The following is a 13,758-nucleotide window of genomic DNA, read 5'->3' on the forward strand; positions in this document are numbered from 1 at the left end:
CCTGCATTTGGATCCATTTTAAACGGCCAGCATACCTTATATGGGATAACATTGAAGCTTCCCATAGAGCCAATCCTCACAGTTTCAAATGAATCTGACTATAAGCCTATCTGTTAACCTTGGACGTTGGCTACAATTCAAATTTTCAAAATGCATTTGCAAAATAAAGTCTCATTTAAATACTAATTCCCCGTTTTTCCATGCAATTAATGCCGATTTTGCAGTCCAATGAACATAGCGAGGACGTAGGAGAAAGAGATGGAAGAAAAGAAAGAGAGGGAGAGAGATAGTGAGAGAGAGATTGATTGATTGTCTGGCTTTATTAAAAACCTAGAGGGCGAAGTAGAAAAAAATAGAGAGAGAGAGAGGAAAGAATAGAAGTAAAAGAGAGAATATGAAGACGAGAAAAGGGGATAATAGAGAGGAAAAAGGATTGATTGATTGATTGAGTACTTTATTTATGTAGATTACAATATATACTGGCTTATACACTTGTAATACAATAGCTTCAATACAGCAAAAATATAGATGAATTTACATAATATAGACTAAGAAAATAATTATTGAACTGTATATGATATGAAAAAGCAGTTTAATATAATAACTATAGGAATAATCATATTGTTATGCATCTACATAAATTGGCGGAGCTTTGGACATATCAATGTCCATTCTTCGGAAGAATATTAAAAAATCCTCCCACTAACTCTTTACCAAATGGAGAGAGAGAGAGGAGAGGAGAGAATAGAAGTAAAAGAGAGAATATGAAGACGAGAAAAGGGGATAATAGAGAGGAAAAAGGAAGGAGAAAGATAGACAAAGGAGAAAGGACTGAAGAGAAAAGAGAAAGGAGGGAAAGAGAGAACAGAAAGGTGGAAAAAAATCTATACTATAATAAAGAAAGAACTGGCTTAGTTCTAATAGATCAAGCAATATTTAAGATACATTTGTAATTAATAAAGGAAAGAATACTGGCTTATACTTGTAGGGGATAGGAAATGACGAATGACGCATCAACACGTCTCAACTACTCAACTCATTAACTTGACATTTTGCAAATAGATTCTTAATTAACCGAGGATGGTTATAAACCTATTTTAAATTCTACAACGTTTGTCAAGTTTTAAAATGGACCCTTGCGGGGCACGGGTTACCTGCTAGTAAATAATAAAGATTGGAGAAGGAAAAAGATGATATAGGAAGAAGAAATGTAAAAGAGAAAATGAAGAAAGACGATTGATTGATTGATTGATTGATTGAGTACTTTATTTATGTAGATTACAATATATACTGGCTTATACACTTATATACAATAGCTTACAATACAGAAAAATTGTAAGCTATTGTATAAAAGTGTATAAGCCAGTATATATTGTAATCTACATAAATAAAGTACTCAATCAATCAATCAATCAATCGTCTTTCTTCATTTTCTCTTTTACATTTCTTCTTCCTATATCATCTTTTTCCTTCTCCAATCTTTATTATTTACTAGCAGGAAACCCGTGCTCGACGAGAGAGAGAATGAAAAGAATGGAGTTAAAAGAGAAAGACAAAAACTCGCATATGAGATAATGTAATACAGTATATGAGCCGAAATAACTTGAAAATCAAGGTGTATCTAAAAAATGTGAAGAAATTAAGTTGAAATGTAAGTTAGGGGAAATGTCAACTCAAATAATAATTGTTAAATGTTACAAATATATTTCAACTGTAAACTTTCGAATATGACGTTCTCATAGAATTTTAATCATCACTAGAGCCTTTGATAATAAGAGTATTCTAAACTGAACTCATAATCCTCCATTTATATATTTGTAGGACTTTCTATGATGTTTTATCATTTGAAGTTTCAAAATAATTTCCCTTAAAAACCGTAGGATTTTCAAACATCTTCCCGAAATATGAATAAAATTGAGCTTCGAAACATTAACAGAAAGTAAAATACTAAAAATCCAACCATATAGAAATGAGATGGGACAAGAAAATCTGAAAACTGTATAATTTTTAATTTAAGAACAGTACTTACAACTGTAAGTTTCAGAACTACTGTCCTTGAAACTGTATTTAAACTACAAAAATCTGGTGTGGCGCACTCACACAACTTTCCTTGCCTTCATGACAATTGATTACCTGACGCTAGTGTTCACGCGCAGATCAAGTCTACACTATTCAAAGATCTGAGCCAGCTAGTGACAGGACAATAACGCTGGTGACACACGAGGTCTGCTATCTCTTCATAGTGAATGATTTAATAGAATCAACAGTTGCCAACAGTTTGCAATTGAATAATCACATTTTCTCGAATTTCGAGCTTGTTTTCAATTTAGGTGAAATGTTACTAAACATTAATTGTACAGATTTTCATGCTCAATCTTTTCCACTTGGAATTTTTTGTTTAAATTGTATCTGAAGCCTGATAATTGGGAATCTAAAATCAAACTTTGCATAGATGTTGCAGTGCTCCTGAAATTTTTACAGATATGAGACTTGTGGCAGTTGATAGAGCTTATCAATGACTATTCTAGGTATGAATCAGAATCGTTGGAGCCGTTTTCGAGAAAATTGCGAAAAACCCTGTTTTTGACAACATTTTTGCCATTTTAGCCGCCATCTTGTATTGCTTTGATCGAAATTGTTCGTGTCGGATCCTTTAGTGTGAGGACCTAAGTTCCAAATTTCAAGTCATTCGTTAATTGGGAGATGAGATATCGTGTACACAGACGCACATGCACTCAATATATATATATATAATATATATATATATATAATATATATATAATATACACACAGACCAACACCCAAAAATCATGTTTTTGGACTCAGGGGGCCTTGAAACGTATAGAAAACCTGAAATTAGGGTACCTTAAATTTTTTTGGAAAGCAATACTTTCCTTACCTATGGTAATAGGGCAAGGAAAGTAATAAAAAAGGTGTATAGAAACTGCATTTATCATCAAAAAAGTGGAACTTATAATGCTGAGTTATGACATACTAGAAACAAGGATATCCAGTCATGAGCAAGAACATCGATACGAGAACTGAGTTATATTAACCTTCCGGTAGTCTCGCCCTAATCAATTACACGAGCAGTCGCGTGTTGTATTTTGTACAACATCAAATTTTCCAAGTGTTATGTGCTCTGTTTACTGTCAAAACATATTAATTAATTGTAGAATTACTTTATCCATCTTCTTGGATTATTTTACGCCTATGAACATTTGAATGATTACCATTTGATAGCCCAATAAGGTACACCAAGCAAAGCCATCAATTCTGTGTTATTGGTTCGTTTACAGTCTCCGTATACAGTCTTTCCCTATCTTATGCACTGTGGCGACTAAATGGCACCTAAAGACTGAACCATGCTCGGTGATACTGCAACTCAGTGGAGTGATGGGGGGGAAAGTTTTGGAATGCATAGGTGACTCATTCACTGACACCACCCCATTCAATAGTTTTGTACAGCAAAAAAACTGACACTGTTGTACTTTTTACAACAGCGCGACTGCCGGAAGGCTAAGACACCCTGAAATTAAAATAGTTATTTGTATATCTAGAGTGAAAAGTGCTGTTTTTTCTCCCTGAGGGAAAAGTTTGAAGCCCGAGGCGAAGCCGAGGGCAACAATTTTCCTGAGGGAGAAAAAACATTTTTCACTCGTGATATACACAACACTTTTCCTTCACCTACATTTTATAAAAACTGCAAATAAAATAATTTTTAAAAATGTATGTGACCAAACAATGTGTTACAACATAATCTAAAAAGTAAACAGAAACAGCTGGCTTGTAATCACAGTTCTCCTCCGACAGCACTATCTGTCGGCTAAAGTTGTAACAACAATGACAGCCACACTACAGCTATGATGAAGTTCCCGTTTCAATTTGATTATTAATAAGTAATATTCGTTGCTGGTATTTTGAATAACATGGATTAAAAGAAAAAATAATAATTTTTTTCTAGTATAGTGATATGAGTTTGTAATAATAATTCAGCATACAAACATAAATTTTATATATCGATCAAATGTCTGGTTGAGGTATGAATTTAGTTGGTTTAATGACTACTCTATATGCTTCCTCATCTGAGCTTAGACATTCTGACCTATTCCAAATGTACGTTTTTAAAATAGAGATGCTTCCCATTTTATTTAAATGGAGTCACTCTTCCTCCCTAGGGAGTTTTTCTGTTTTTTAGTACCGAGAGCGAAAAAGTGACACTTTAGTATCATGTTTCAGGGAGTAAAGTAAGTACTTTTGACAGTAGGTGGAGGAAAACAAGATTTTCTCAATAATAATTAAAGTTTTGACGCAACATTTCAGTGCTAATACCTGTGAAATCTGCTATAAAATGATAGAAAATAGTAATTTTAGTATGAATTTTTAGAGACTTACCTCATTAAAATGGTCAACTCTACATCGCAGCTGAGTCTGTCTAATGCTGCCGTTCCTTCCACTCTTACTGCATTCACCTGCGAAATAAATTGATTGAAATAAAATTAATTTATTTAATATTATATCATATTATTATTTAGATATTATAAGAATATGCATATCAATAATGATAATTTTCAACAACATAGATTGTCTGAGTCTGATCACCGTCCATTCTTAACCTAGCTCCGCAGTGCAGGCTGGGTGCTTGTCTGACTCGGACTAGGCGCTGAGACAGCAAATAATAGCAGCGTTGGTGGGAATGCGAGCGGCCGCAGTAACATCTTCCACCCAGCAATGGTCGGCGTAGTTCCGCCTAGCGGACAGACGAAAGATCAAACCAGTCAGTTATTTGATCCTCCAGCCAGGCTCAGCCAAACAGCCGAGACAAAAGAACAATGGAGTGACGGTCTTATTCGCGTTCATCAGCAGTTTTCTTTCTCACGATTATTTTGATTTTTGTGTGTCAATAATAACTCCAGTCACCAGTAAACAGTCACCCAGAAACGTGGTGTACTACCATAATAATGACTTTTCATGATGATTTTTAATTATTTAAAAACATTGTTGACATTCTGAGCCTTCAGGCTAAACTTGGGGTCGCTGAGAACGAATCTGCAATCAGAATTTCTCTATCACGAAAAATAACGAAAAAAACCCAGCTGTTGATCTTCCGGCAACCGTTAACAGTCATCCTGCAATGCGGCCGAAACACTTCCAAGCCAGACACCCATCTCAAATGACAACAACGCCAAGCTGTGAGTAACCATCCTGCACTGCGGCGCTAGGTTTAGAGACATCCAACAGTATCATTATGATTTTTTTGGAATTTTTGTATTATCTGTTTTATTATAAATTTGTATTAATTTGATGATAACCTCGACACATATATTATATAGTGAGGTATCATTTTGAAAACCTTGAATATTGTTATATTATTGATAATGTATAAAAAATAATATGTAAAGTTCCTGAATTTATGAATAAACTCCTCTGGATGTGTCGTCCAACATCCAGAGAAATTAATAAATTATTATAAAACGAAAATCCCAATTAAATGCTGCAATTCACCCCGAAGACTTCTGCTACTGCAAATATTGACAACAGGGTAAACAGCTAAATCAAAATTCACTGGGAGCTATTAACCAAAAATGTTTTGGAATCGAACCCGGTACCTCCTAATTACCAGTTAGAAATGCTCACCCTTACACCAAACTGACAATCTCTGGATAGCAGCGCTCATTTTATACGCTCATTTTAATTTTCAAAAATGATTTGCCAGGCCGGGAATCGAACCCAGTACCTCCTAATTGCTTGTCAGGTATGTTCAACCTTACACCAAACTCACAATATCTGGATAGCAGCGCCCATTTTATACGAAGCCATAGCGGTCAGACAGTCTACAGATGGAAATTAATGACAAATTGCATTTATTCAAATGCTAATTAATGATTAATTATTATTAAACAAAAATGCAAATATAGTTATGTTTCATCACACTTTATGTAGATTACAATACATGCTGGCTTGTGGACGGATCAATAAAACTGAGAACATAGCCAATATGATACAGTATCATCTCAACTTGATACACAACACTAGAATTGATACATTCGCTATCTGCTTTGTAGAATGATAGACAAGGATAGCAACACCAATATTAATCAGATATTGCCATTATAAAGTGGACCTCACTGTAGAACAAGAACAACCACAACATGATACAGTATCAACACAATATGACACAGTATCATCTAAACTTGATACACAACACTACGATTTGATACATTCGCTATCTGCTTTCTCGAATGATATACAAGGATAGCAATTGCTAATCAAACACTGCCATTATAACGTGGACCTCACTATAGAACAAGACCAACCACAATATGATACACTATGAAACCAATATGATACAGTATCATCTCAACTTGAAACACAACACCATAATTTGATACAAAGTTTGCAAATATTGATTGAATTCTACAAACCATGGCATTATATCTTCTTATGCTATCTTTTCTCTCACCTTATCCCTTAGGACGTGATTGGTGTAGAGCCGACGATGTTACCACAAAATGATACAGTATCACCATACATGATACAGTATCATCTCAACTTGATACACAACACCATAATGTGATACAAAACTTGCAAACTTTGCATGAATTCTACAAGCATGGGATATCTTCTTATGCTATCTTTTCTCTATGGTACCTACACCACAACATGATACAGTATCAACACAATATGATACAGTATCATCTCAACTTGATACACCACACCATAATTTGATACAAAACCACCAAACTTTGAATGAATTCTACAAACCATGGTATATTATCTTCTTATGCTATAATATTTTCTCTCATCTTATCCCTTAGGAGGTGATTGGTATTGAGCCGACGATGTTACCACAAAATGATACAGTATCACCATACATGATACAGTATCATCTCAACTTGATACACAAAACCATAATGTGATACAAAACTTCCAAACTTTGAATGAATTCTACAAAGCATTGCATATCTTCTTATGCTATCTTTTCTCTACGGTACCAACACCATAAATGATACAGTATCAACACAATATGATACAGTATCATCTAAACTTTATACACAACACTATGATTTGATACATTCGCTATCTACTTTCTCGAATGATATACAAGGATCTGCTTTGTGGAATGATAGACAAGGATATCAACACCAATGTTAATCAAATACTGCCATTATAACGTGGACCTCACTATAGAACAAGAACAACCACAACATGATACAGTATCAACACAATATGATACAGTATCATCTCAACTTGATACACAACACCATAATGTGATACAGAACATCCAAATTTTGAATGAATTCTACAAAGCATGGGATATCTTCTTATGCTATCTTTTCTCTCACCTTATCCCTGAGGAGATTATTGGTGTTGAGCTGAGGATGTCGAAGATGTTACCACAAAATGATACAGTATCACCATACATGATACAGTATCATCTCAACTTGATATACAACACCATAATTTGATACAAAACATCCATATTTTGAATGAATGCTATCTTTTCTCTCACCTTATCCCTTAGGAGATGATTGGTGTTAAGCTGAGGATGTCTCTCCGCGAGGATGTGGACGATGTTGGGTTGTCTGAGGAAGGCGACCACCTTGTCGTTGTAGGCCGAGGGGATGTCCTCGCTGCCAGCCGAGGTCCAAGTCCAACTGGAAGTCGTGCCCGGTCTTGGTGGCGGCACTGGCGCCTGTGAAATATAGAGGATATGAATATGTATTATCAACAAAAAAGGTGGAAGATGCGAATTATAGATGCATTGTAACAGGTGCTGGCGTGTGTGAAATATAGCTAATAAAAACCTGGACATACAGTAACTTTTTCTTCCATATCGACGTATGAATCTCGAGTTTCTGCTGCAAGATTATTGCGTATTATTACAGAAACAAATATTATTACAGTAACAAGTGGCTTGCATATTGTTGTAATCAACTATTCAAGTGAACTTAAACGTTAGACGCTTGCCTTGGCTTATTGTTCCTAATTGTTACAGATACAAATTACTAACTTCAGTAAAACAAAATAAAACTTGTAGCACCCTTTATTTATTAAAAAAAACTTAAAATAGTTGAACAACTAGTTTCGGTTCTAAAACCATCTTCAGCTTCAACTATTTTAAGTTTTTTTTAATAAATAAAGGGTGCTACAAGTTTTATTTTGTTTTATTAATTTAAAAGCAGCACATTTCAACAAGTGTTTTACTAACTTCAGATATCGTGGCATCATATGGCTTGATAATTATTATCAAGATGACACAAGCTGATGGGTATATGACACAAGCTGATAAGTCATGATTTTTAAACTTTTCAGGAGAGCAATTTGAAAGTTTGGCATATCTGCAAAAATTATCTATCATATTTTTTCTTACCCATTTTACACTAATATAATCAGCTGATCTTTGACTATTTAAATATAAAATATCAAGGAATAAAAGATTTTACTTTCCTTGCCCTATTACCATAGGTAAGGAAAGTATTGCTTTCTGAAAAAAATTAAGGTACCCCAATTTCTAAATTTCTATACGTTTCAAGGTCCCCTGAGTCCAAAAAAGTGGTTTTTGGGTATGGTCTGTATGTGTGTGTGTGTGCGTGTGTGTGTGTGTGTGTGTGTGTGTGTGTGTGTGTGGTGTGTGTGGTGTGTGTGTGTGTGTTGTGTGTGTGTATGAGTGTATGTGCGTCTGTGTACACGATATCTCATCTCCCAATTAACGGAATGACTTGAAATTTGGAACGTAAGGCCCTAACAATATAAGGATCCGACACGAACAATTTCAATCCAATGCGATTCAAGATGGCGGCTAAAATAGCGAAAATGTTGTCAAAAACAGGGTTTTTCGCGATTTTCTCGAAAACGGCTCCAACGATTTTGATCAAAGTTATACCTGAAATAGTCATCGATAAGCTCTATCAACTGCCACCAGTCCCATATCTGTAAAAATTTCAGGAGCTCCGCCCCATCTATGCAAAGTTTGATTTTAGATTCTCAATTATCAGGCTTCAGATACAATTCAAACAAAAAATTTCGATTGGAAAATATTCAGCATGAGAATCTCTATAACTAATGTTCAGTAACATTTTCACCTAAAATTAAAAATAAGCTCGAAATTCGAGAAAATGTGATTATCCAATTGCGAACTGTTGGCAACTGTTGATTCTATTAAATGATTCACTATGAAGAGTTAGCACACCCTTGTGTGTCTTCAGCGTTATTGCCCTGTCACCTGCTGGCTCAAATCTTTGAATAGTAGACTTGAGATGCGCGGGAACACTAGCGTCAGGTGATAAATTTCCATAACGGCAAGGAAAGTTGTGTGAGTGCGCCACACCAGATTTTTTATTTAAATTAACTATTGAGAATTTTTGCAAGTGATGTCAGAGATATCATGTTTTGCCATCTGCCAAATGTTTCAAATCACAATGTAACAGTATAGGAAATATCTTAAAAATCGATTATTTAGAAATTTGAATATATTTTTTAACAATTAATTGATATCATTTACAAGTATTGATCAAGTTAACCAAACTTGAACTGTTTGCAAAGTTGTATGGGTTATGTAGTTCTCAATGTAGGTTATTAATTTTCAGATTTTATAATAGCCTACCAGTACATACACTTATAACATTTTGCCATCTTTTGATAATTGGATTATAATACAAACCGGTGGAAGAGTGTTGAGATATATGTACTTATCAATATTTGTCAACTAAGGGATTGGAAGAAAATGCTCTATCAGGCTTGAGCAAGGCCTACATCTCAGCTATTTACAGAGATAAAACATATTTAGTTATACCATAGATTATAGATCTAATTTTTCTGAACACAACCACATGCATAACTCAATATGGTCAAAAATGTGACTTATCAACTTGTGTCATCTACCCACAGAATTCATATTTGAATTGTTTACCAGTCTAGAGACGAACATAACCTCAAAACTAGGTTTCTCTACGAATATAATAACGTACTCGATTATTAGCGAGGACAAATCCGAAGTCATGTTCCCCTGCACTATGACTGCGTCTCCGGGCTCCGTTGGCATTCAGCATCTTGTGGGCCGACAGATGCAGGTAGGGAGTCTCTGTCGGCACACGGGGGTCCATGAACGTGGTCGTCTTGTTGGTGTGGTCTATGAAGAACACCTGGGGGGGTCCGGGAGACCAGCGGAGTGACAGAGAGAGAGTACAGGAGACCAGAGGTAGTTCCCCAGAAACCAGTGATGAGACAGAGACAGTCGCAGAGACGGACGGAGTCCAGAGTCCGAGGGAAGCAGCGGAGAAAGAGAGAGAGAAGAGAGAGCATTGGTTAGTAAGAAGAGTTGTTAGTTACATGCAATTGTTAGAAAAAACATTCGTTTATATAAAATTTCTTTAGCCTAGCGAATGGATCACTTGGTTGCATTAAACTGCTCTTTTCTCTTGTAACGATTTATTAATGATGAATTATTTAATTACATATTACTTTTGTCATAGAGAAACAATAGCGTAAGTAGATATGCCATGGTATAGGGCGTTTATGTCGCAACTTTTACTGTTATCTCAAGCCGAGAACTTTCGATTATTGTCGATTTTTACTGTTTTGTTGGGGTTGATTGATTAATTGATTGATTGAGTACTTTATTTATGTAGATTACAATATAATACTGTCTTACACACTTATATACAATAGCTTACAATACAGCAACATTATAGATGAATTTACATATATAGACAAGAAAATAATTATTGAACTGTATATGATATGAAAAAGTAATTTGTAATATAATAACTATAGATAATTATATTGTTATGCATCTACATAAATTGGCGGAGCTTTGGACATATCAATGTCCATTCTTCGGGAAGAATATTAAAAATATCCTCCCCACTAACTCTCTACCAATATGAGAGACTACCAGCGTCATAAAGCTTCACATGAAAGAACTACATGGACTATCAGCTTGAGATAACAGTAGAAGTTGCGACATAAACGCCCTATACCATGGGATATCTACTTATGCTATTGTTCCTCTATGACACAAGTAATATGTAATTAAATAATTCATCATCAATGAATCGTTACAAGAGAAAAGAGCAGTTTAATGCAACCAAGTGATCCATTCGCAAGGTGAAAGAAATTTTATATAAACGAAAAATAAGCACTTTCGCCAATTCCGAGACCCATTCTCAAGACATGCAGAATTAAGGTAGGCGCACACAGATCGTCATCGGACGGACGGCACGCATCGGACGGATCGGATGATTAGATTTGATGCATTGTTTTCAATTGGAGTGCGCACACCTATCCTATCAAATCTAACTAGTAGTTCTGTGAAAAGTAGACCTCACGCAGTATTCTCATCCACAAGTACCTGATTGAAACTATAGACCTTATGGAAATACAGCAATAGACTGGCTTCTCCACACATCTGTGTAATCACTTGTCAGCTGATTTATGATGAATAATTCTGTAGTCTGATTTCTACTCTAATATTGTCGTATGAAGGAGGCTCCTTTTTCCTTTTATATTATCCTTGAAATGCAAAATTTCCAAAAACCTTGTATATACGTCGACGCGCAATTAAAAAAGGAACATACCTGTCAAATTTTATGAAAATCTATTACCGCGTTTCGCCGTAAATGCGCAACATGTAAACATTAAGAGAAATGCCAAACCGTCGACTTGAATCTTAGACCTCACTTCGCTCGGTCAATCAACACAATATGTTACAGCATAATCTCAACTTGATACACAACAACATAATTTGATACAAAACTTCCAAATTTTAAATGAATTTCCTATACGGATGCGGATATAGTGAGGTCCACGTTATAATGGCAGTGAAGAAAGATAGGAGAACAACGTTGCCAAGTCTCTCCATTTTGCTACTGAGTGTACACAGCTGGTACTCTATTCATCCCATTAAATTTGATCTAATAATAATTATCATTTCCTTGATAAAATTTAATCTCAAATTTATCGAGAAAATATATTTTTTTATAATTTGATTCGAAAATTTGCTCTCATAACTGAGATCAGATTTTTATTTTCATACAAACCTGAAATGGCGGCTAATTTAAAAAGCTGTGATACAACAATCTGAATTCCAAAACAACAGAAATTAAGTTATTTGGTAGTTATTCTATTCCTATTTTTTTTTCTAAATAATAGAAAAATATATATCCTATTTAAAATAAGTAATTTCAATAGAATAATTCTGAAATAACCTTTCAATATTATTTATACCGGGGTACGAGTAGGTCTAACCTATACGTGTAGGCTAACTGAAGCATGGATGAAGTCTAGGATGGTTAGTTATCAACTTTTAAAATGTCATTTCAGGTAGTTTAATTTGTGTTTATCATACGGTAATGTCTAAAAATTATTTAATTGTTTCAAAAATACATTTTAAATCAATTATACTACTTGTGTACTCAAATATTTTGATAGAATAAAGAAAAAAAAATGGCGGCTGAGAATTGTTGTCTACTTTTGTACTCACTGTCAACAGTAAAAATAAAATATTCTGGCAAACGGACAACATTGCAAAGTGAGAGAGAGATGGGTTTGAGATGATGGGTTTTCTTCAAATTTAATTTTAGAAGATTACAGCTGAAATGTTATCAAAAACAGGGTTTTTCGTGATTTTCTCGGAAACCGCTCCAACGATTTTGATCAAATTCATACCTAGAATAGTCATCGATAAGCTCTATCATCTGCCACAAGTCCCATATCTGTAAAAATTTCAGGAGCTCCGCCCCATCAATGCAGATAGAATCCCAATTATCAGGCTCCAGATACAATTGAAACAAAAAAAAGTCAAGTGGAGTAGATTGAGTATGAAAATCTCTACAATTAATGTTCAGTAACATTTTCACCTAAAATTGAAAATAAGTTTTAAATTCGCGAAAATGTGATTATTCGATGGCAAATTATTGTTGATTCTATTAAATCATTCACTATGAAGTGATAGCAGACCTCATGTGTGTCTCCAGCGTTATTACCCTGTCACCAGCTGGCTCAAATCACTGAATAGTAGACTTGAGATGCGCGGGAACACTAGCGTCAGGTGATCAATTTTCTTAACGGCAAGGAAAGTTGTGTGAGTGCGCCACACCAGATTTTTACTTTTTAAAAACGAACTAGCGGAGCTAGAAATGATAGAGCTATCTGCTTTGTCGAATGACAGACAAGGATAGCAAAATCAATGTTAATCAAATTCTGCCATTATAACGTGGACCACACACAGCAAATACCCATTTACCAACCCAAATCCAATTTCCAACACCAATTATAATAATCATTGTTACTAACTAAACGTAAGGAGACAATCAGTGTTACCAAATCCAGTTCAAATTAAACGGGACAGCCAGTGTTACCAACCTTGCCACTGCGGTCGAATTTTGTCTCCCACCCCCTGGGCAGATCCCTGACGTTGTCAGCGAACAGGTTTACCAACGCAACCAGATCTCTGTTATGTTGGTAGCGCTCAAACGTCGAGGCATCTCGTCTGATCTTCGATATCATGTGCTTCAGAGATCCGTTACGATTGTAGAGGGTTAGGGCGTCCTGAAAATCCACAATAATTTGGAATTAGTCGGTAGAAAATCAAAATAAAATTAATGTACTATTCAGAGAACATAGTGTCATAGAGGAAATATAACATAAGTAGATACCCCATGGTATAGGCAACTTATGTTGCAAATATCTTCTCCGATTACTGTCGACTACTGTCTATTATTAGTGTGTTGTCGGGAGTGTAAGAGTGTAAGAAGG

At 35.1% G+C, this 13,758-nt stretch overlaps 1 protein-coding gene across 1 annotated transcript in view; it reads right to left on the reverse strand.

Annotated features, from left to right (window-relative positions):
- LOC111050637 (mucin-12) overlaps window positions 1–13,758 on the reverse strand; it is a 98,868-nt gene that overhangs the window by 19,642 nt on the left and 65,468 nt on the right. The window contains 4 exon segments of the mRNA XM_039441072.1: window positions 4,396–4,472; window positions 7,514–7,696; window positions 9,972–10,145; window positions 13,366–13,551. Coding sequence (XP_039297006.1) covers window positions 4,396–4,472; window positions 7,514–7,696; window positions 9,972–10,145; window positions 13,366–13,551 — 620 coding nt within the window.

The sequence above is a fragment of the Nilaparvata lugens genome, chromosome 14 (assembly GCF_014356525.2).
Source record: "Nilaparvata lugens isolate BPH chromosome 14, ASM1435652v1, whole genome shotgun sequence".
Lineage (NCBI taxonomy): Eukaryota > Metazoa > Arthropoda > Insecta > Hemiptera > Delphacidae > Nilaparvata > Nilaparvata lugens.